At 38.1% G+C, this 25,652-nt stretch overlaps 1 protein-coding gene across 3 annotated transcripts; it reads right to left on the bottom strand.

Annotated features, from left to right (window-relative positions):
* Positions 1-151: 151 nt before the first annotated feature.
* On the bottom strand, positions 152-25,652 carry fktn (fukutin). 3 transcript variants are annotated; one of them, XM_072588797.1, is made up of 11 exons: positions 25,204-25,652; positions 23,410-23,543; positions 20,337-20,396; positions 17,956-18,150; positions 13,523-13,800; positions 11,433-11,565; positions 8,683-8,812; positions 7,104-7,237; positions 6,138-6,262; positions 5,292-5,446; positions 2,765-2,949 (listed from the first exon to the last, which is right to left on the bottom strand). In XM_072588797.1, the coding sequence occupies exons 2-11, from the start codon at positions 23,512-23,514 to the stop codon at positions 2,900-2,902; spliced, it is 1,365 nt and encodes a 454-aa protein (XP_072444898.1). In that variant the 5' UTR covers positions 23,515-23,543; positions 25,204-25,652; the 3' UTR covers positions 2,765-2,899. The 3 variants fall into 3 exon arrangements, with proteins under 3 accessions (XP_072444888.1, XP_072444907.1, XP_072444898.1); XM_072588787.1 differs by lacking the exon at positions 5,292-5,446 and having other exon boundaries at positions 152-2,949; positions 25,204-25,636; XM_072588806.1 differs by lacking the exons at positions 5,292-5,446; positions 23,410-23,543 and having other exon boundaries at positions 152-2,949; positions 25,204-25,632.

The following is a 25,652-nucleotide window of genomic DNA, read 5'->3' as shown; positions in this document are numbered from 1 at the left end:
ACTTCATTTGAGGACTGTTTCATGACTAAAAATACTCGCTCCCACTTCACCACTAGATCAAAACCAAGGTGGACAGAGAAAGCAATATATTACATTATTTAGTTACCCACACAGACTATTCCCAATGCTTGGTTAATAAAAGTGACAAAGGTAACAAGTTACAATTTATTCTTGAAACATACATTTTGAAATATGCAAAATGTTAGACAAACTTACTAAACATGCTAAAAGTTGAGATTTCATGAGTCCAGTACAATTTTTATCATAGGTTCTCAACAGAGCACAATAAATGCAATGCCACAAGCACTAAAAAAGTTGCTTTTAAAATATAATTTCCTAAGAAATATATGCAGACATTGGTGCTACATATCAATAGAGTTATGTAGAATTTTGCACTATCAGCAAAATGCTGCTTCACAAATAGGGCATCACCAGAAGTTGCCATTGTTCTAGCGTGCTGAAAGAGAAAGCATTGTTTGATAAAGTGGGCTATTTACAAGCTACAATGATAAGAGACTTAATCCAGAATACATACCCAGGTGATCCTGTACTGAAAACAGCGGGGAGTTTAACACTTGCAGGTTCTGAGTGCACACCCATTCAAAAAACATGATCTGGATACATTATATTCAGTACAATCTTGTTTTCTGTACCTTACTTTAAATGATAAGGGAAGTCTCCAGTTGACTGGATAAATATTTCAAATCTATCCAAACCAAAATAACTGTAGTGTAAAATAGATCACAAACTACTGACAGGCAGCAACATCATTCATTTCACATTCAGTCCATGAAGGTAACAATAAGATGCAAAAGCATGCCAATTCAATGCCATTGCAAAAACTTCCAGTTAAGCTTAAATTATTAAACTAGTTAGTTTCATGTGAACTTACATTGCAACATTCAACGCACACGAGAGAGAGAGAGAGAGAGAGAGAGAGAGAGAGAGAGAGAGAGAGAGAGAGAGAGAGATAAGAAAAAGTGCAAGGTTGTGCTGGTGGAGTAAAGGCCCTTTAACGTGATGGGCGGCCGTTTCCCTGTTTTCTTTCTCATCCAAATCTTAAATGTTTGACTTTTAAAATAATAACCCTTACAGTTTGGCAATTTTTGTTTAAATCAGAAACCTCACACTTGTCACTCACAATCTGTATCAAATTTTGGCACATCATTGTTTTTCTAAACTTTTGTTATTCATCTTGCATTCAAACAACAATTATTCCAAATACAGGACATTATTGTTTGGTGAAACTATAAAGTATTATTATTCCAAAAATTCAGTAAAAGTAGCAAAATACATCTTCAACATGTAAACAAAGTACAAATTTCACAGCAAGAACTTTCAAGGGTCAGAATGATTTGCAGCCTTCACTGCAAAACAAACATGATTCTGTTTCACTGACACTTCAACATATTTAATATCGTTTGTTCCTCTAAAAATGGGATAGCATCTTAAAGACAAACTGATGTCTCAGTTACTTAACTCATACTGTCCCTTACAAATGGTCACGGAAATGAAAAAGATTTTGTAAGCTGACCTGACAGACCACCTCACCTGGATACACAAACGAATTGCATCTACTTTCTCCTGCTTTGCAGGCCGTGGACAGTTAACTCAGCAGAGCTAAAATCAACCTGTCACAGCACAGTTTAAGAAATAAACATTCACCATTTTGGTGCTAATGCATTAAAGACAAATGGGTGGTGTGACTGATTTTTAACGTTTATTGTAGCATCACTATCCAATGTCACTCAGCACTGGTTCAGAAAAATCATCATGTTGGGGTTTTCACTTTAACTGTGTGCAGGTGGAACTTGTATTTGGTTGGGAGCGCTCCGAGTCATTAGGGAAACACCTTGGGATTTGTTTGGGTTGATAAAATGGGACTCCATTATAAGAGAGGTGTCTCACAAGCTTGCATCAATGTCCCAGCCAAGTTTTTTATATATATATAGCAGATAGATTAATTTCAAACCCATAAGAAAGTAATTCCCTCAGAGTCCAAATCACAGCTTGTACTTTGCTACATTTATATTTACATACTAATTTACATTAGAATGACATCTCCATGGAGACATTTGCTCAGTAACCAAGACAATGCATAAATCAGGAAGTGGAGTAAAAGGATCATATTAATGAAAAAGGGAAAAGGTGCATTTGTTTTGAAAACAAACTTTCCTGGCTGGATCAGCTCTTTCCTGGAATAGTACACACTACAGCACCACGTATTTTTGCATAAGGCTTTCCAGCAACCTTTTACAGAGCATCTGTGCCCAGCAGCTGCCTGGGTTCTTTCCAAAACATTACGTTAAATGTAGAATTCCATGCATGAAGTACATAATTTAAAATATGAATAAGTTAACATTTTGATCTGAATAAAATAGCATTCTTTAGCACAATATTAACAAAATTATTCTAAACTACTACTTTTACGGTTAGAATGTTATTCCAGTTGTGAAACTTAAGGCTCAGTTAATGTAATCTTTAAAATGTCTGTTCAGTTCTGGTTTCCAAATAGTCTTTCTATGAAGAAGAACTCATTTTACAAATCAAAGGAAAATCTTTAAACACCAATAACAGCAGTTGACGTCATTGACCTGCTCAGTTTCAGGTACTGTGACAAGCATTCAGCAATTGTTTTAGGAGAAGGGATTATAATTGGACTGCCTTTTTCCGTACAGTTAAGTTTGTATAACATCAAGCCTCCGATCATCAATCCATTCATTTATAAGCCATGCTCAATGTATTTGGATGACTTCATCCCAGTCCTGGATAGGCCAAATTCCATTTTCTTGCACATTAGCTGGTGAACTTTTCCAATCCCAATTGCTTATAGGGATTGCCCAGTTCTTGCCATAGTTTGCCTCCACATATAGGAGTGTTTTACAGGGGACTTGCACTTTCAGCTCCAGAAATTCAGTCCAGCACAAGGTAAATTTAGGAAATATGTATCTGCAAAAAACAATTTGATAATAAGAATAAACAGACAATACCAGTAGGATGTTAATGCAAAACCATAAAAATTAACAAATATACAAACTGGTTGATGCTTTGTGGAATACCATCATTCAGTACACAAGAGCAATCTCAAACATTGAGCTGCCTGACACTTGAATTCTCCACATAGTTTCACTATGCTTGTTTCTGGCCTTCTGCAGCACTCTAATGAACCTTGAGGAACAGCAACTCTTTGGACCATGCACTTTTAACACTTTCTGGACTTAATATTGAGTTCAAGAAGTTTAGCCACAATCTCAGTTCCTACTTTGTTTCATGTTTTTTGGTTTGATTTGCCCTGTTAATTCTTTTATTTTGCTTTTGGACTGCAGCGATTCAGGATCCTAATATTTACACCACCTGTGGCCACATCTTTTGTTTTGTTTTTGTCCTATTGCCATTCCTTTTCAATTCAATTCACCAAATCTCTTTTGTTCTTTTTCCTATCCTTGTCCTTTCACTTTCTCAAAGCCCATTATAATCACTAACTTTTCACAGGTCTAATGAAAGGTCGTAGCTCTGAAAATTAGATCAGATTCTCCATCAACAGATGCTATCAGAACGTAAGTATTTCCAGCATTTTGTGCTTCATATGCGGTTGGATACTGCCAAAGCTATGATAAAAATCACCATTTAGTTACATTAACTTCTTAAAAGCAACTTTCTCATTAATAAGAAAATACAAGACTCTAGTTTCTGTGAATCAATCATTTTGACAGACCTGCATACTAACCATTTATTTTGCAATCTCCTTCCACTCATACAAATTGAAAGGGTATAACTGCCTACTCCAGCTATTTCTTACACTCAACCCTCTCGGAGAAGCCAGTGTTCTTTCAATTCATGTCTCCTGTGTCCCTCCATTTCTTTTGTTTCACTTTTGGCAGGCTAGCCTTCAAATGCTTGGGCTCTCAGCACTGGAATTCCTTTCATTAACTGCTTCATCTGTCTTTGAGATACTCCTAAGAACTTTGAATGTTTATGGTCACCTGTCCTAATTTCTACTTATGCATCTTAGTGTCAAAATGTGTCTGATAAGCCTCCTGTGAAGCAAAACAAAAAGTTTTGGTCAACCATTAAGGTGCTAAAGAGATGTCTTGTTACTGATGTAAACTATATGCTTTGAATGGAACACTTGGCCATATTTTCTCTCAGTTTCAGGGTAAATTCTGAAAAAGAGTCATCTAGACTCAAAGCATTAGCTTGCTCTCTCTCCACAGATGCTGCCTACCTGCTGAGATTTCTAGCACGTTTTGGTTTCAGGACAGATTCCAGTGTCTGCAGTAATTTGCTCCAACAGAAATAGTTCAACCGCAGTGAAGCTGGTCTCAACCACAGGAAAACTGGACAGAATTGTTGCTCATGCTGAGTTTATGCAAACTGGCATGGCAAGGACTGAATATTTAGCCAGGTGAATGGTACTTGTGCTTTACACATTAAGATAAACATTTCAAGTGTTTGAAACTTGAAAAGTAAAATAACAAAATGTAGAAGAGTATTAATGGAAATCAACATTTGAGAAAAAAAAACCAAATGTGTGGCTTTTTGCAAAACATCATTAAAAAAATCTGCAGTTCGTAGGAATAATTCAAAATGTGATCAATTTTAAGTTGAAAGCAATTTTAATTTACATAAAGCAGTAAAACAATTTATTTTTCAGTCAGCTTATGTATTATTTCACAAGGGCACAAACTGCTACAGTTCCATAAATATGCAACTAAAAGGCAGCATCTGCAGACACTTTTTCTTCCTATTCAATAGATGCACAATAGGGTGGATATCAAAGTGGATATGATCTGGAGACCGTTTTCACAAACAAGCCATACACAAAATGAGGATAAGAAATAGTTACTCCTGTAATATTAATGATTCTTGAAGTCAGTTTTGACTAAAAGATATTGTTTAAGGTTTCTAGTATAAAACAAAAAAGGGGAGTAAATTAGAAAACAATTATTCACTTGGAAGTTGGGTTTTAAAAAGTTTATTATGAAACTAAAAAAAAGTAATTTGTAATCATGACACTATTTATGAGGCACACCAACAGATTACTGCTTAATCTTTGGATTTTTTAAAAACTGAAAATAATTGATGAACTGATGTTTATTATGGTGGGACAACCACTAACTGCCCCATTAATGTTGGATGAAAGAAAACTATTAAACATGATGCACATCGAACAGTTCTGATGTTACTTTTAAGGATGCCCTCCCACATGACCTCAGTCAGCCAGTCTGTAAAAGCTAGATACTGCAGATGTTGGAAATCTGAAACACAAACAACGTGCTAGAGAAACTCACTCCAGTTCTGAAGAATGATCATACTGGACACAAACTTTAACACTTTCTCAACAGATGCTGCCAGACCTGCTGAGTTTCTCCAGCACTCTGACTCAGAAATGATTAGGGTACTGTTGTTCTTGATCCACACCCAAATCAGAAGAGACCCATAAGCACTGCATAGTAAAGAAAACAGTAAAAAAATTACCCTGATCCCCTTTGGAAACAAAAATCAAAAATTATACATACTATAGAAATCAGGATGAGTTGTGCATGCAGAGAATCAGTGCAACACACATGTACAACAATGTGCAACATACATGCTGCCATTACATATGAAATCTGTGCTTTTCTGTCCTTCCTTTTGGTGAACTGTGAAATCAGGAACAATGATGAACCGACATTATTTCACAACGTATCGGGGCAGGGGAAAGAGTGAAGTAAGCGGTAAATAGGAGGGCTGGGCGAGGTAGCAAGATGGAGCTAAGTTTAAAGAATTAAGAGTCAGCAACATCATTGGAGTGTATGAGTTAATGCAACCAAATGCCTTCATGGTGGATTTAAAATTTAACTCAGTAAGTCGGCAGAGTAATTCGTGAACAGGGGTTGGTATTTATTCTTCTTCCATACTTATGGTGATTTCTTTAAAGTATTATGTGCAGATTTTTGTTTTCACTAACATTGGACACACAAATGAGGAGGAGTAGGCAGTAGGCTGTTTGGTCCCTCGAGCCTGCTCCAATACCTGCAAATCACTTTGCTATTGGTGCACTGAATGAAAATTCAATCCACACATTGATGGAAAATAAAAAAGGGGATGAATGTTGACCACAAGTTGAAGAAAATAAATGCTGTTAATCAACATACTTGAATTTTTTGCCGGTTTTCGCCTGGGTTCCTCCGTTCCACACGTAATCATCCTCTTCATAGAAAAAGAATATATCTAATTTCACATCTGCTGCCTGAAAAGAAAGCTCCAGGCTGTCATCTTCCTGGAAAAAAAAGGAAATAAAAAAAAAAGGTCAGACTGAGTTAATGTACACCTCAATGGTTTGATAAAATTGGGATTAAAAGCAGGAGCATTATTACATTGGCATAAAATTAAAGTTTTGTCTCAAACATCTTTAAAAACATGCCATCAATAATTCTAACTATTAACATTGTTAAAATATATTTTTTGTTGCTGATTCTGCTGCGCAATTATTATTGGGCTTTTAGGGTTGGAGCAACATATATCCAGAAAAGGGATGAAATTTTAAAACTCTCATGATTCATCTCACTCAAACATACAGCATGCAAATAGAAACAAAATGTGTAAGAGCCAAGTAAAATAATTTGATCGTTGGGTTCACAGCAGAACTCAAGCATTAGGATTCACAAAATCAGGTACGCACTGCAGAAACGTCTTGTAAGCACTTCAACAGGTAAATTCACTTTTTCCTCCAAATTATCTTGTTATTAATATTTAAAATACCAGAAAAATAACATTTGCTGGTGTATGAGGAAACAACACGTGCAGCTGAAGAACTGCTTCATTATATAGTAGCTGACATTTGTTGAATTGATGTTTTATAAGTAACGAAATTGCTTTATCATAGTTTATAACAATTGGTGGAATTGAGCTAATTGCCATCATTCACAAGCTTTGAGACTATTTTTAAGAACTAATTTTACTTGAGACTTGAAACAATTATGTAGTTTTTAATCTTCAAGTTCTTAATTGTGAAAGAAATTGATTCCAAAAATATAGAGCATTTAATTATTACACAGAGGGTTCAATTATCTAAGAAATGTAATGATTAATGCTAACAGAAAATTATGCAGTTGACTCACTTTACCAAACTTATGTTTCAGTGGCAGTCCTGCCCTCTGGAATGCTGTGATAATATCAACTTTATAATCCTTTATGAATATTCCCAAGTCCACATCTTTACTGTATGGAATGATATTGCATTGTCTGAACCATCCTAGAAAAATCAAAAGTGAGAATTTAGGGCAACATTGATTTTAGAAAGCTTACTCCACTAAACTCCAAAATACTTGCAACAAAGGCAAAAAGCCATGTATTCAGACATGTCAACAGTTCAGCTGCAACTGTTTCTATTCTCACCATCACTTTACAAAGTTCGTCTGGCTGAAAATTTGTCAGTTTGCTTTTGAAAGTGGAAAAATAGAACTAACTCAACATTTCTCTTATCACACCAATGGTGAAAAAAAACACCTCTAGTTCCACTCAAAATACAGCCTGCAATTCAGTACCATGTTGTCGTCTTTCCCAACCTCCTTCCATTCTTCTAAACTGTCCTTTTCTACAGAGTCTTTTAGTCTGCTGCTTATCAGTAGTCCAACCAATTTTCTATCCTATCACAAATATTTCACTTGCTCAAATCCCTACATTAAAACAGTGACAAACTTCAGAAATTACATAATTGGCTGTGAAGTGCTTAGAGATATCCTGAGGTCATAAAAGGCTCTATAACATGCAAATTTTCTATTTGAAAAGAATTACAAAATTAGAAGCATTTGACTCATCAATGCTCACTCTTTCAATAAACTATACTGACTCAACCATTTGATCCTTGCATAAATAAGCATAAATCCTCAAAGCTCAGATAAAACTAAATATTTATCCATTCTCTCACATACCTTCAACTTTGCTTACTTCCCCAACTGCAAAAAGAAGCAATGCTCTGGAACTACCAGCCTTATTTCTGGCCTGGTTTCAACTCTTTCAAAAATAAGTCAATATCAACTTGACCATAACCATTCTTATAGAGGGTCTACCCTTTATAGTCAGTGCTCAGCAAAGGAAGGGAAGTGACAGGGGATGCATGTCTGTTGGGGATTCTTTTAAATGTTGGAAGAGTCTTAATTATTGCTGGTTGCTTTTAAATCTGCATCCTTGGTTTGACCCTGTAATTTCAAATCAAATATTCTAGTTGTATTCACATCACATATCTTGCAACTTTACAGCGTCTCTTTCCCATCATTCCTTTTCCAAATGTGGTTCTTGTTTTGAACTCCAAGAAATCAAAGGCTTTTAATTAATCCTTAATACAATTAATTACTGATGTACACAAACTTTCTAACTGAACGCATTTCTATCCAGCTCAGATTATTGGTCATTCCGGAGTCATTCTACTAACTCCAGATTCTTTCCAACTTCTTTAATCTCCCTTACAGTGGCAATTTCCACCCAAAGTATTATATCTATTTAATTGCTGTACATCAATTTAGTCCTCCCGTTCCATAAATGGCAAGGGATTGCTTATGTTCAGGGATATGGGGGAAACTTTAATACTCCCACACCTCTTTTTCACCTTATTTCATCAGTTATACTATTTGTTACAGAATGCTTCCCAAAACAAATCTTAGTACCTTTTCAAAAAGCTATGTAGGCATGGTACTTTACCTAGGCATGTTCCACTGCTGAGCCAGAATGGCACTTCCTCTCCATTCAAAGTCTTGGCAGCCAGGTGAAGCAAATCCTTTGCCTTTTTTTTAAATTCCATAGCATCTTGTGATGTGTCCTCAGGGTACACCTATAACAAAACAAACAAAAACAACCAAACAGTCTTACATGGGATATAAAACAGAGAACACAAAGCACCCACTTTTAAAAATAGATACACCCTTGCTAACGTAGACAGATTTAAAAACCACCTTGATACAGTATGTTAATATTAGCTGAAATCCTTCCAATCCAAACAAGACATAGCAACCTGAGATGGGACAAAATTACATGATGTGCAAACTGGCAGCATACAAATAAAGCTGAAAGCGAGCTATTACAGAATAAATCTGAAGCTATATGTACTTGGACAAGACATACTGCCCACAGAAACATTAGCTATACACTGTGTGTAGTTGTACAAAAACATACAAATCAAGTATACAATTAGGAAGTGACTGTAAATGTGTTCGGTTTGTAAGAACTGTTGGACAGGATTTCCATCAAGCCATTTTTATGGGTTTTTCTGTATTAATTTGGGTAAATTGTACCTTTGACTCTTTGACCCTTCTTTCCAAATTACGAACAGCTTTTGTGCTTCAAAGTTATTTAATCTCAAAATACTAATTGCTTTCCCTCAAACGTTCACAATAAATCTTATAAAGACCTCAATTAAATACATCACAAAAGTAAATTTGATTTACCATTCCAAACTCTGAATACATTGAACAGAAAATATAGCAGCCTAATAGAAGAAGTGAAGCATTGTGCAAAGACACATTTTATTGAAGCCTTCTGTCTTGCAATCACCAGGAGATATGCAGGAATACCAACATAAAGGGGAATAACATTTTATACCATAAGGGCAGTAGTGCTCGTCGGTGGATGCATCCAACATGCAGTTAGGTGATGACTGACAATAAACTGTCAATCTCTCTCAAACTTTAAACAAGGAAAGTTAACTATGATTGACCTGAGAAATGAACCAGAGAATGACTGTCACCTATTCTGTTAATATGAAACAGATTGTGCGCATATTCTGTATATTCATATATAGCTTGCATTACGCACAAGTGCGCCAAACTGAGCCTGTTAAATGTCAAATTGGTCTTAAGTTGCAAACAGAAAGAACATTTAAACACACCCTACCTGTTCCAATTTAATAAAATTGACAATAACCATTCACTGATTAATTCCCCAAGATGATACCAAAACTGGAGGTGTAGTGGACAGCGAAGAGGGTTACCTCAGATTACAACAGGATCTGGACCAGATGGGCCAATGGGCTGAGAAGTGGCAGATGGAGTTTAATTCAGATAAATGCGAGGTGCTGCATTTTGGGAAAGCAAATCTTGGCAGGACTTATACACTTAATGGTAAGGTCCTAGGGAGTGTTGCTGAACAAAGAGACCTTGGAGTGCAGGTTCATAGCTCCTTGAAAGTGGAGTTGCAGGTAGGTAGGATAGTAAAGGCGGCGTTTGGTATGCTTTCATTTATTGGTCAGAGTATTGATGACAGGAGCGAGGAGGTCATGTTGCGGCTGTTGGAATATTGCGTGCAATCCTGGTCTCCTTCCTATCGGAAAGATGTTGTGAAACTTGAAAGGGTTCAGAAATGATTTACAAGGATGTTGCCAAGGTTGGAGGATCTGAGCTACAGAATGCTGGGGCTGTATTCCTGGAGCATCAGAGGCTGAGGGGTGACCTTGTAGAGGTTTAAAAAATTATGAGGGGCATGGATAGGATAAATAGACAAAGGTTTTTCCCTGGGGTTGGGGAGTCCAGAACTAGAGGGCATAGGTTTAGGATGAGAGGGGAAAGATATAAAAGAGACCCAAGGGGCAACTTTTTCACGCAGAGGGTGGTACGTGTATGGAATGAGCTGCCAAAAGGATGTGGTGGAGGCTGGTACAATTGCATATTTAAGAGGCATTTAGATTGTTATATGAATAGGAAGGGTTTGAAGGGATATGGGCCAGGTGCTGGCAGGTCGGCGTGGACGGGTTGGACCAAAGGGTCTGTTTCCATGCTGTACATCTCTCTGACTCTATGATACCTTGACCAATTAGAGTCAACATGTCTGGTTTTATTTAAACAAAGCTTAGCAGTTAACTGTCTGTCAACATCTAACTGGTGCATTCTTAATGTCAACGTCCTCAACAAAGTCCACTCGCCAATTAATCAGCACTCTCTTCTCAGTACAAAATACTGTTCCTTTTTACACTGGTAGTCTAGCAAATGTCTTGATAAGTGCAATACTAAAAGCTTTAACACAATGTTTTTTTCAGCAATACTGAAAAATACCTATAAATCCTTATTTTAAGTCGCTGTAGTCCAGATAGTATTCAGCAATGATTTTTCTTCTTCAATTTATGTCAGTTGACGTTTAGATTTTATTTTCCATTTCAGTGTACACAAATTACTTTTTTCTCCTCGTCCCTTTGACTTTGCTACATATTTAACTCAACTGTGAAAAATCCTATCCAAAAATTAGCAAGGTGCATTAGGTTAAAATCCATTCCTTTTCCTAGCCCCACCTTTTATCACCTACATCTTAAAACTGTGCATCCAAATCATCAAAACTAGGGAATATTTTGACCTACAACAGAAAGTTACTCAATGTAAAAGGTTTACAATATAATACATGCTATGGCTTTTTGTGACAACAAGACTTGGCCAAACTATTGAGAATGAATTGGCACACAAACTAACCTGATAAAACATTCTTGCTTCCTTGTATCTGCATTCAACAAACCTAGATTGTGAAACCTCTTCTAGAAAGTTGGCTATTTGCTTAGGAACTTGGATTTGTAGTCCATCAATTGAAGCCAGGTGTAGATTAGGTCTGTAATAGCACAAAAAAAGTTTGCAAATTAAATTCATAAATTGACCCTTCTCTTTCCCCTGTTCACAGCTGTTTGAGTATTGCATTACAGCATTAAATAAGGCAAGAGACAGTATCTAATAATAGTCACTTTATCAACTGAGAATACATTACACAATTACATCTTTGGGCAATGACAAGCTACAAACATGCTTAATTGTGGGACTTCCTTGGCTAATAGTGTCCTGCATCACTAATTCTATGTGAATTTATTAAAGGACCTCTACAAATACATATTTGCAAAGTATTTTTGTGGTAATGTGCAGTTTCACTATGGACTCTCCAAGACAGGGAAAGAACTGATGGTAATTAGCAAAGAAGTACCATCTTTCTAACTGTTCAGAACTGCTTAAAATTATATATAACACGGCAGTGAAATAGCTTTAATAGTACCCTGCTGCTGACAAATCAAAGTTAGTCATTACACATTTGTTGATCCCAAAATGTAATTCATTCCAAAAATACGTAAATGCTACAGTTTCCAATCTAATACATTTTTTTTTTAAATTGAGAAAGTTAAAGTTAAAGTCCAAGTCCAATCAGTTTGGAGTACATTTAATGACGAACAGAAGAAATGAGAGCAGCTCCATAACTCTGCTTTTCAACGTAATAAAATCAAAGCTAATCCTCAAATTAAATTCCACTTTCCTTGACCGGTCCACATATATTTTGTTTCCTCGACAGTTCAAATATCTACTGATCTCACCTCTAATATACTTCAGGACATCTCTGCAAGATTCACAAGGTGAGTGTAGAAATTTCTCAGAGAGAGAGAGAGAGAGAGAGAGAAAAGAGAGAGAGAGACACAAAAGAGAGAGACAAAAGAAAGAGAGAGAAAGAGAAACAGAGAGAGTGACAGCTCCTTGAAAGTGGAGTCGCAGGTAGATAGGATAGTGAAGAAGTTATTTGGTATGCTTTCATTTATTGGTCAGAATATTGAGTTAGGCCTCTGTTGTCTTATTGCGTGCAATTCTGGTCTCCTTTCTATCAGAAAGATTTGTGAAACTTGAAAGGGTTCAGAAAAGATTTACAAAGAATGTTGCCAGGGTTGGATTTCTTGAGCTATAGAGAGAGGCTGAATAGGCTGGGGCTATTTTCCGTGGTGCGGAGGCGGCAGAGGGGTGACTTTGTAGAGGTTAACAAAATCATGAGGGGTGTGGATAGGATAAATAAACAAAGTATTTTCCCTGTGGTCAGGGAGTCCAGAACTAGAGGGTGTAGGTTTAGGGTGAGAGGGGAAAGATGTAAAAAGAGATCTAAGGGGTCAATTTTTCACGCAGAGGGTGGTATGTGTGCAGAATGAGCTGCCAGAGGAAGTGATGGAGGCTGGTACAATTGCAACATTTAAAAAGCATTTGGACGAGTATATGGATAGGAAGGGTTTGGAGGGATATGGGCCAGGTGCTGGCAGGTCGGACTAGATTGGGTTGGGATATCTGGTCGGTATGGACAGGTTGGACCAAAGGGTCTGTTTCTGTGCTGTACCTCTCTAGGACTCGAATGTACAGTCCAAATAAAGATGGAACAACACATTAGGTTACTTGGAGTCACTTTTCTATCTCATCTCATAGAAGCTGAGTTCCAAAACTATGTCCACATGCGTTTGCCACTATCTTTTGTCCACAACTTTTTGCATAATTAACCAAATTACTAACTTTGGGACTTAATTAAACATATCCAAAAATGCTTTCAAGTGAGACTCTCAACTGACATTTCAGAAAGTAGTTCGTTGGCAGCGAAACACTTTGGGATATCCTGAGGTTCTGAAATTCACTGTCCAAGTAGAAGTCCTTTCTCTTGGAATAAAGAAGAAAAGAAGTAACTCCAGACATCAAGCTGAAATGTTGTTATCAGCAGATCTTGACTTCAACCAGCAGCACACCTATATCAGATCTCAGACCAGCTCGTTTGCACTTACTTGCTATAGGCTCCAGGGTAACGTCCAAAATGTAGCTTGCGGAAATGGACAAAATTTTTATCCATATTTTGCTTGAGCCGCAGTTGCCCATGCCATAGGAAATGGCCACTCCTTTCATAAAATACCACCAAGTGGATGGCATGATTCTGTAGCTTAAAGATGCAGTGCAATGGAATTTCTGTACCAGAGAGATCACCCATTCCAGCTAGTCGTGGATCTTTACCACTCAACTCCATCCATTGAAAACCCTCCTCTTCAGCTTCTTTCTTCAGAAACACCTTTGGTGAATTGAAAAAAATATTTTTGGGAAAATGAAAGCATATAAAATCTGAAGTTAGCCTCTTCTCAATATTTAAACATCATTTGGTTTGATATGGTCAAAACTGGTGCAAGAGATTTCTCTTCATCCTTTGAAACAACTGGCATCATGCATTAGGATTAGTGTTAACCAAATGGCTTTGTAGCTGACGTAAACCTGACTTTTAATGAACAAGATTAAACAGAGTTAAAAATCACACAACACCAGGTTATAGTCCAACAGGTTTAATTGGAAGCACACTAGCTTTCGGAGCGACGCTCCTTCATCAGGTGATTGTGGAGAGGATCTCCAAGAGGATTGCACATATCGACACAGACATCAAGTTTCTACATAATCACCTGATGAAGGAGCGTCGCTCCGAAAGCTAGTGTGCTTCCAATTAAACCTGTTGGGACTATAACCTGGTGTTGTGTGATTTTTAATTTCGTGCACCCCAATCCAACACTGGCATCTCCAAATCAAAGGTTAAACAGAAGCATGTACAAGATATAAAACAGACCATAACGAACACATGTAACTAGTTCAACTTTTCTTTTCCTCTGAAATTAACCAGTGAAATCATTTCAGCACATTGCTAAGATGTAGAAAACACATTTCAGAATCCCAAAGTGCAGCATTTCAAAATGAACTGAAAATTTTGAGATGCCAAACAGCTGTATGTAGACCAGATAACTAGCTCAGTTCAGAACAAACAGATATTTCCCTCAAACTTATTTCATAAATGTTCAAAATGATAAATTAGAAATTAAAATTTTTTAAATTTTGAAATTTAAATCTATTCTCAGTTAGAATCTGAAGTGTAAACAGATGTTGAATTCTATAACGCTAATTAAGAATTATTGCCCAGTTCTACAATAAAGGACATGCTGATTTGATTTGTTTTCATTCGAAGAATTATTTGGGTTTCAAAATAGAAGTCCTACACAGTCAGAGGTATACAGCATGGAAACAGACCCCTTGGTCCAATTTGTCCATGCCAACCAGATATCCTAGATTAATCTAGTCCCGTTTGTCAGCAGTTGGCCCATATCCCTCTAAACTCTTCCTATTCATATACCCATCCAGATGCCTTTTAAAATGTTGTAATTGTATCAGCCTCCACTACTTCCTCTGGCAGCTCATTCCATATATGAACCATCTTCTGCATGAAAAAGTTGCCCCTTAGGTTGCTTTTAAATCTTTCCCCTCTCACCTTAAACCTATGCTCCCACCCTGGGGAAAAGATCTTGGCTATTCACCCTATCTATGCCCCCCCCAATATACAGTCACTCTTCAGTCTCCAATACTCCAGGGAAAAATGCCCCAGCCCATTCAGCCTCTCCCTCTAGTTCAAACCCTCCAACCCTAGCAACATCGTTGTAAATCTTTTCCAAATACTTTCAAGTTTCACAATATGTGTCCTATAGCAGCGAGATCAGAATTGAATGGAGTATTCCAAAAGTGGTCTAATCAATGTCCTGTACGGCCACAACATGAACTCCCAACTCCTGTACTCAATACACTGACCAATAAAGGAAAGCATACCAAATGCCTTCTTCACTATCCTGTCTACCTGTGACTACTTTCAAGGAATTATGAACCTACACTCCAAGGTCTCTTTGTTCAGCAACATTCCCCAGGACCTTACCATTAAGTGTATAAGTCCTGCCCTGATTTGCCTTTCTAATATGCAGCACTTCACATTTAATTTAATTCCATTCAACAACAAAAAAAATCCTAATGGCAATAATTAAGCAAAGTCAGTTTTAAAAATCCAAAAGGCACCGGTCATACAGGACAAAGAACAGTGTGGCCCAGGACAGACCCTTTGGTCCACCAAGACTGAGCAGATACATGATGCCTTTCCAAAATAAAAACCTTTTGTTTCTATGCAGTCCATATCCCTCTAATCCCTGCCTATTCATGTATCTGCCAAGATGCCTCTTAAATATTGCTATTGTATTCACCTCCATCACCTTCTAGGCACTTTCCACTTGCTGTGTTAAAAACCTGCCTGTCACAAGTCCTTTAAACTTACCTGCTTTTGCCTCAAACCTATGGACCCTAGCAATTGATATTTCTATCCTGGGAGAAAGACACTGACTTGTCAATTTGGCCAGTTCTGTAATCATTTTTTTGAAATCCTATCAAGTCACCCACTCACCCTTTGACATTCAAGTGAAATCAAACCAAATTCATCCAATCTCTCTTCACAGTGAATACCCTCCAAACCAGGCAGCATTGTAATGAACCACTTTAGTGTCCCCTCCAAAGCCTCCACCTCCTCTGGTAATGTGGCAACTAGAAAATGTACACAATATTACAGAAGTGGCCTCACTAAAGTTCTAGACAGCCACAAAATGACCTGCCAAGTTTTAAATTCTATGCCCTGACTAATGAAGGCAAACACGCCATATGCCTTCTTGACCATCTTATCCACTTGTGCTGTGAATTTCAAAGAACCGTGTACCTGTATGCTTAGATCCCTGTGTATACAGTATTAATGGTACTACGGTTCTGTCATTTACTAATGACCATCCCCTGCGTTAGATCTCCCAAAGTACATCACTTTGCATTTGTCTGTACTAAACTCCATATGTCACTTCTCTGCCAAGTCCCCAATCTATCTGAATCCTATTGTATCCTCTGGCAATTCTCCTCACTACCCACCATTCTCCCAATCTTTACATCATCCACAAGCTTATTAACCAGGCCACCTACATTCGCCATTAAATCATTTGTATATATTACAAACAACTGGGCTCCCAACACTGACCTCTACTGAACACCACTGGTCACAGAAGTCCAGTCAAATAAACACCCTTCCACCACATCACTGTCCTATATGATGAAGCCAGTTCGGTGTCCATCTTACCAGCTCACCATGGATCCCAGGTGACTTCAGCTTTTGCCATTAAGACCTTACTAGAGTCCATACAGACAATATCTACCATCCTGCCCTCAAACACCTTTGCCACTTCCTTAAAAAACTCAATCAAGTTTGTTAGATATAACCGCCCCCATACAAAGTTATGTTATCTATGGCTAACAAGTCCAAATTTTTTCCAAATCCTATCCCTAAGAATCTTCACTCAATTTTGCTACGATTGACATAAGAGTCACTGGTCTGTAATTTCCCAGATTAGGCACTTAGCCATTTTTTTTAAAAAAGGAGCAACATTAGCTATTCTCCAGTCCTCGAGGATCTTTCCTGTGGCTAAAGAGGATGCAAACATTTCATACAAAGCTTCAGCAATTTTCTTACTTGGCTCCCTCAGCATTCTGAGATAGAAGCCATCATGTCCTGGGAAATTGTACAGCTTAATGCTTTTTAAAACATCCAACACTTCCTCCTCTTTTTTTCTATATTGACATGCCCCAGCATATCAATATTACTCAAAACTGAAGTTGATAGAGTTTTGGATATTACAAAAAGTAAAGGATGTGGTGTTGGGGTGAAAAACTGGAATTGATGCAAAGGGTCAATCATGATTTTCTTGATAGTGGAGCAGGTTAGAGGGGGTATATGTTCCTGGTCCTCGTTCTTAAATTCTACCAAAGAAATGGCAGAAAATTCATTATTCAGTTATTCTCAAGTATAAAAGATGATGTATCTTTTGAATTTTTTTGTCTTCCACTTCTCTCCCTCTCCTATGTCAGCAAACCTTCGCACCACAAAAATACTTCTCTGACAAGTTACTGTAGTGAGTTCTGACTCAGCCGAACTTGCAAGACTCACCATCCATCATGTCCTTCTTGTTTGTGAACGCCAACACAAAGTATTTGTTAAGGATCTCACCCACTTCTCCCAGCTTCACTCAAATTCCCTCCTGTGTCCTCGAGTGCACCACCCTTTTCCTCACTACCCACATACTCCTTCTACATGTATTAGCATTTTCCTTACTCTTGTTTACCAAAAAGACATCTCATCCCCCCTTTTAGCCTTTCTAATTCCTTGTTTGAGTTCTTTCCTACTACCTTTGTATCCTTCAGAGCTCTGTCACGTTAACATTGTACTTAAACATGTAAAATGTCTATCATATGTACAGTCAGATAATAAACAATGGACAAAGCAAACTACTTTAGCCTCTTCCATTTAGCATTACATCATCCATAACATTAAGTTGGCACTTACATCATTTTTCCAAAATTTGTCCAATAATGCAAACGTGGTGAACCCTCTGGGAATACACAAATACTTGCAATTCAACCTACTGTCGGGATTTTCATTCTGAATATTCTCATTCATCCGTCCCAAAACCAGTGGATCAATAAGATATAAAGGAATGTTGTGGATCGATGCCAAATCAAGAAACTTTTTGACCACTTTCTAGGAAAAAATACAAGCAGCATTAACAAAATTACAACAAATCACCAACCAGTTACTAAGAATACGCAATCCTTTATACAATTATTATTGTTTCAGTCAAATGAATGAGCACAAGGTGTTTTACAGACTGGACAGTGAGTAGTCAAAAAAGTGTTTAGATTGAATCAAAAACTGCAAGTGAACTACAGAAGATTGTATATGTTGGTGCCAGGTTTGTTGGTAGATGGGCATTGAGCTCAAGGGTGGTGAAAGCATAAACTAAATTATAAACATTTGCATATTAGGAAACTTTGCCACCTCTGTTCACACAGTGGAACAATAAATCACTTAAATTAGGTTGCAGATATGGAAAATGAAACGACATAGAACAAACGCAGCACAATCCGATCTGTTCTCTCGGGTCATTCAGAGATCATTTATTTCCATTTCACTGTGGCAATAAACCTACTAAAAAAAAGAATATTGGAAACATCTAGCAAATTTCACTGAAATCCCCAAACAATTGCAGAATACTTGACCACCACTCTATGCCGATTCAGAAAACAAATATTGCTTTGCAAGTTTCGGCTGGATCCGAACTCACTACAGCAACTTGTCAGAGAAGTATTTTTGTGGTGCGAAGGTTTGCTGACATAGGAGAGGGGGAGAAGAGGAAGACAAAAAAAATTCAAAAGATACATCACCTTTATACTTAAGAATAACTGAATAATGGAATTTTCTGCCATTTCTTTGGTAGAATTTAAGAACGAGGACCAGGAACATATACCCCCTCTAACCTGCTCCACTATTAAGAAAATCATAGTTGACCCTTTGCATCAATTCCAGTTTTTCACCCCAACACCATATTCTTTGCTTTTTGTAATATCCAAAACTCTATCAGCTTCAATTTTGAGTAAAGTCCACAACTTAATGTTCACAGTCCTCTAGGGTAGAGAATCCTAGAAATGCTCCATTTGGACAATGACAGTTCTCCTCCTCTCAGCTGTCACAACTTTCTGGCTGTGGGAAACTGCCTTTCAGCAACTTCCAGAATTTTATATTTCAACGTGATCATCGCTCATTCTTTTATTCATTAGGGCACATTGAGTAAAATTGGCCTCGCTCTTCTCATAGGCAAACTCACAAGTCAGGAGCTAGGAATTGATGTGTGATCAAAAGTGGAATGTATCACTTTAGAGAGATGACATTAAGAAAAGCAGTGCAAAGTGTACTCACTGAACCACACTGAGAAGTAGAAGTCGCAGGTTAGAATGCCTACCTCAGTTGAATGAACTGATGCTGGCTGCGCTAGCTTAAGTGCCTTTGTGTCCTTGAGCTGGAGTATTTTTAAAATTATTATATGTTCAAGGGATGCGAGTGTCACTTGCTAGGCCAGAGTTTATTGCTCATCCCTAACTGCTTGAGGTGATGGTGGTGACCTGCCTCAGTGAACCAGTGCAATGCTTGGGATGTTGGGACAGTTACTGTGCTGCAATGAAGTAGTTCCTAGATTTTGGTCCAGCAACAGTGGAGGACTGGAAAAATAATTCTAATTCAAAATGGTTTGCAACTTGGAGGGGAACTTGCAGATGGTGAAATGATTCTCAGCAAACAAACATCTCAGAAACCCTCTCTGCAATTCCCCAAACGAATGCCTCACAATTCCATTAGTGATCATGCTCAGATATAAGCTACATTTCATAAGCAGTGCTCATGAGGGCTGAATTCCTAGAGAATATCCATGTGGTATTGCAACCAGCATGTTCCTTTTCCTCGATCACCATGAACCACATTCTCCAACATCCTTCTCACCAATTTACATTGCATTTCCTCTTCGTCAAACAGCCTATATAAAACACAGCACTGATGCATCAGTGCTATACAGAGGCATTACTGCGAAGACAAGTTGTTAAATCAGGTGAATTTGAAAAGAGTTTGACATTGTCTGAAGATAATCAGATTGTTGCTCTCCATGTCCCAGCCAATATTCTTACCTCATCAAACAAACTGGTCATTAATTTAGTTACTGTTTATTAGATCATGCTATATGCAAAATGCTAATTCTTTATACATAACAGTAGCTACACCTTAACACCATTCATTGGACATGAAACATCAGAGATGCGATGGACACAGATACAGTTGCAAGTTCTTCTCAAATTTCTCGTCAAAACAGAAGAGTAACGAAGTGTGAATAATATACATACCCAATGCACACTATCTTCCATGGAATAACTTTCTTTGGAATCAGAAACATATGACCCATTCTAAAACAAACCAAGACAACAAAATTTGTTTTAAAGAATCCTTGTAAATGCTAATCTATGCACAGCACACTGAAATACAACCTATAAAAACATAGGACTGAGAAAACCTTTGACACTTTTACTTATCTGGAGCTCTGTGTACACAGGTTCTGAAATGTAAAAAGGGACTTTTAAGGATTGTATAATATTTGACTTTCCTTGTGAAATCACATTAATGTAAAAGCAGCCCCTAGTGAGAGAAAGAGCTGCAGCAACTTATTTTACCTATTTATCAGACTTTGCAGAAGAGCACTGATTTCGCTTCCAGCACTGCGGGTCAGGCAAAAATTTTAATTTCTCTCGGAACGGTTTAGGACTACCATAGCAGGCATACTGCTTAACATGGTCAGCAGAATCTGATAAATAATCAGAACTTAAAAGATCATGTATGTTGCACACAAACTAACAACAAAAATTAAAGTTTATCATTTTAGACACCTATATATTGGACAGAACATAAATCACAAAATGCATATTGCTTAAATCAGCCATTCTTGAAGTACTCTTGCAATTCAAAAAGGCAGGTATCTGAAAGCAACGGTGACAGACCAGCATGGGTAACCTTCTTGGTGATTGCCCTTCATGCCAAGGCAAGATGATAATTGTGCAAAAGAACCTAGCATTACCAAGCAGTTAGAAAGAAATACGCTGAAATCAATATGCCATCAAATGCACAAGATTTTTTTTAATTCATAAAGTAAGCATTTAAAGAAACACTGTATGCATTAGTGAATTATTCCATTATTCAAATTAAGAAATGCAATATTTATTTTAAGAAAAGATGTAAAACAGGACTGCCCAATTACCATATCCTGTGTGCCAACTTGTAGTCAGCCCATCTGTATTTCATGCCCAATTGTCAAACAATGAACTTTGACAGAACCACAGAAATGTTACAGCACAGAGGTCATTCAGCATATTGTATCTGCATGAGCTATCCAATCAGAATTAAGACTTTGTGCCATTCTACTGCCTTTTTCCACAAACCCTTGCACATTTTCAATTTGTATAATAATCTAATGTCCTCTTGAATGCATCAACTGAGCCTGTCTCCACTATACATCCAATCAGTGCAATCCTGACTTGAATGACTCCTTGCATGAGAGAATATTTTTCCACATCATATTTGCTACTCTTGCAAATCACTTTAAATCTGTGCCCTCTTGCTTTCAATTGTTTTATGAGCAAGAACAGTTTCTTCCTGTCTACTCTTTCCTCACTGCTTATGATTTTGAAAACTTCTGTCAAATTTCTATTTAGCCTTCTTCTCTCCATGGAAGCCAGTCCCAACCTCTCCAATCTGTTCTCTTAACTGAAACTTCTCATCACTGGAGACAGTGCAGAAGAGATTTACACAAATGTCTCTGTTGTATTTACATCCTTCCTGTAGAGTGATGGCCAGAATGACACACTATACTCCAGCTGAGGTATAACACATATCTCATATAAGTTCAGCATAACTTCTTTGCTCTTTTTATTTATGCCTCTGTTAATAAAGCCCAGGATACAATGCGCTTTATTAACTGCTCTAACTATCCTACCACCTTTGATGATTTATGCAGATATACACCTACGTTCTTCTACTCCTGAATTCATTTAACTATTGTACCTTCTATTTGATATGGGTGGTCAATGTTCTTATCAAAATACATATCACTTCTCCACATTGAACTTCATTTTCCATCCAGTCCACCAACGTCTGTATCTTTTTAGACTTCTGCATGCTGCTTCTCATATTGGCACAATATGCATTGAACGTGGGCACAATGTTTGCAATTCTCCTGCTCTCGAGTCTGGGCAAGATGGGAAGATTATGACCAGTGCACCTGTAATTTCCACTCCATCTTCTTTAAATCTCATCTAGTCCTGATAAATTGTAAATTTTAAGCATTCATAGTAGCCTATCCAACATTTCTTCATCAATTTTGAACCCTTTGTGTTACAGAGCTTCCTCCTCTGACATAATGGTCTGAGTAGCAACTACTTTCTTGATAGACATGATTTGGAGGTGCCACTGTTGGGACGGGGGTGACAAAGTTAAAACCACCTGATGAAGAAGCAGCACTTCGAAAGCTAATGATTCCAAATTAACTTGTTGGACTATAACTTGGTGTTGAGAGATTTTTAACTTCTTGGTAAACAGGTACAAAATATTTATTTTACGTTGGGGTTGGCAGCAAACTATTCGACTCCATCTGCCATTGCATTGAAGGATTAAAAATATTAATTTTTATCCTTGGGAAGACATTGAATTTAAATTTAGAAATATAAATGTTATTTTTAAAACCTAGCTTAAATTGTTAAAACTGTGGTATAGTTTGACCACTTCATACCAGAAATATTCCAGGTCAATCCCTAATCCATGTCTAATCAGTTAAACTCAGTTGAGCAGCAGGGGGTTGCTATGATTGGTCCAGTATCTTAAGGATACCTGTTTAAATCTGTAGATGCTGGCTGAGACCACAGTACACTATCGAATGAAGGTTTAGTGAATCAAAACTTCAGATTAAAAATAGCATTACAAAGTTTAAAAAAAATCTAAATTTAAAACAAACATTCTGGGAAATGAATGCTGCACTTGCTCTGAGATTCCTGCCTATTTACTTCAATATTGTCATACAAACTTCTAACACCTAGAAGAACTAGGGCAACATACACATTAGAATGTTACTACCTCCAGATTCCCCTCCAAGTCTCACACTAGATTGACTTGAAAATATATTGCTATTCGGTCAAAATTCTGGAACTACCTCCCTAACACCACATTACAATCAATGTTTCAAGGAGGCAACTCACCATTGCCTTTTGAAGAGCAACAGGAGAAAGGCAATCATTTTAAACCTTGGCAGGGTAAGTTATGCTAGAAGTAATAAATTTCACAAAATTCCTGTGTAAAAAAATCTGGTGTTTGCAATTTTCCTATTATTTTAATCATTGTCACCATAATAACTAAAATGCTCAATGCAATACTTACCTTTGATGAAAAGTACTCTTTATAATAATACAGCTGAAACAACAGAAATATGAAACTTATCACAGTTAGCAGGGTCAAAATGATGGTCTTATTGATTCGAGGCATTGGTCATCAATTGTCCTGTCTTCCAATAACTGGAAAAGAATGAAACTCTTCAGAAGTGATACAAGCCACTTGAATTGAATCAGACCAGTCCACCACTGCTATACTAGACATATAACAGCCTTTTACACCAACTAAAATACATCACCTTTAACATGATAAAATGTGGGCTGGGTAGCTCAGTTGGTTGGACAACTGGTTTGCGATGCAGAGTAACATTAACAGCACAAGTTCAATTCCCGTACTGGCTGAGGTTACCATAAAGGACCTCCCTTCGCCTGAGGTGTCGTAATCTCAAATTAAACTACCAACAGTTCTCTCTCTCATGGTCCAGTAGGACTATGGCAACTTTGCCTTTACCTAACATAATGAAATATGCTTCACAAGGACATAATAAAACAAATCTGACATCAAAGGAGAGACAGACAGACATCTAAGGAGGGAATTCCCACGTTTAGGACCTAGACAGCAAAGGGACAACCACTAACGGTTAAACAATTAAAATATGGGATGCTCAAGAGGCCATAATTAGAGGAGCACAGATACTTGAGGGGTTGTGGGGCTAGAGGAGGTTGATGAGATAAAAATTGGCAAAAGTATCAAGAAGTTTCAAAATAAAGCATGAGAATTAAGCTACTGCTCAAATGCCACCCAAATATTGGTCAGTGACTACTGTGATGTGGGTGAATCAGATGTGATTTAGGCTACAGGCAGCAGAGCTTTTTGTATGATTTCCATTGTTTGAGGATAGAATGTGGGAGTTGATAAAACGTGAAACCAGAAAAAGCACAGCAGGTCAAGCAGTATCAGAGGTGCAGGACAGTCGATGTTTCAGGCAGGACCCTTCGCCACAACTCAGGAGTCCTGATAAAGGATTGCTGCTTTTTATCCAGCTTCAAATTTTATTGACTCTGACTTTCCAGTATCTGTATTCCTCACTATCTCCAAGGTAAAATGTGAGAAGCTAGCTGGATGTGCATTGAAATAGTTTGAGTCTAGGGGTAAACAAAGGGATGGACGAGCATCAAATCAGTTGATACCAGATGGAACCAGGCAATATTTGCAAGTGGAAATAGTTGATGTGTGATCAGAAATTCATCTCAGTACACGTGACATCAAACTGCCAACATCCATGTTTTCAATTACCACACGGGACAAACTAAAATATAACCTAAATCAATGTTGTAAATGAGTGAGGAAGACAAGTGTGCTTCAGGGTAACATACAGCAGTTTAATGACGGACGAAATTAATTGCAAAGAAACGCAAATGTGGCATTGTGCAGGGAAGGATGGATAGAAAGGCAACCTAAACCGTACTAATTTTAAAAAAGACTGAATGGAAAGGGGCAGTGGCATTTGTACACAAATCTGAAAGCAGAAGTTAATAATTACATGAAAAAAACATGAGACCCTTGACTTTATGCATTGGGGTACTACAGTACACACGCAAAACGTTACTACATTTTTATAAATCACTAGTCAGGTAACTGGGGTCATTTGTCCAATATTAAGAATTGTGTTGGAGGCGGGGCAACAAACAGAGACTGCACAGTGGAGGATCAGCAAGGGGAGTGTGCGATGGGTAAGGGCGAGGGCGGGCGGGCGCTGCTAGGCCTCAGATCCTATTGCTGGAGTTACAAATCCATAACCCCCCCCAGGCAAACAAAACAGACATTACCAACATTACTCACTTCCTTCTCCAAGATTCATATCCAACTCATGGCGACCAAAACCCGCCCACATCGCAAATATCGTGGCGGCGGGGTGGGGTCAATATGATTGACAGGGAGGGGGAGGAGACAGAGGGACGGACAGGGAGGGGGCGTGATCCATGTGACTGACTGGGAGGGGTGGAGTCAGAGGGCGGGGCAAGGAGGGGCGTGGTCAGTATAACTGGCAGGGACGGGTGGGCCCGGGGGACACCGACTGCGTGTGGGTGGAGTCAGAGTGACTGAGAGCGGGGTCAGAAGTGGGCAGTCTTGGAGCGGGCGGAATCAGAGCGTCTTTTGGGAGGGGCCAGGGAAGGGGGCGGGGTCATAATGGCATGCTAGCGAGTTGGTGGGATCGGAGAGTCCGTTAGGTTACGGCGGAGTAAGAGTGGCTGACGGGAAGGGGGCGGGTCGGGACGGGGTTCAGGCGA

The sequence above is a fragment of the Chiloscyllium punctatum genome, chromosome 2, assembly GCF_047496795.1.
Source record: "Chiloscyllium punctatum isolate Juve2018m chromosome 2, sChiPun1.3, whole genome shotgun sequence".
NCBI lineage: Eukaryota > Metazoa > Chordata > Chondrichthyes > Orectolobiformes > Hemiscylliidae > Chiloscyllium > Chiloscyllium punctatum.
The sequence above is the reverse complement of the archived record's forward strand: the minus strand, read 5'-3'. Positions and strand labels throughout refer to the sequence as shown.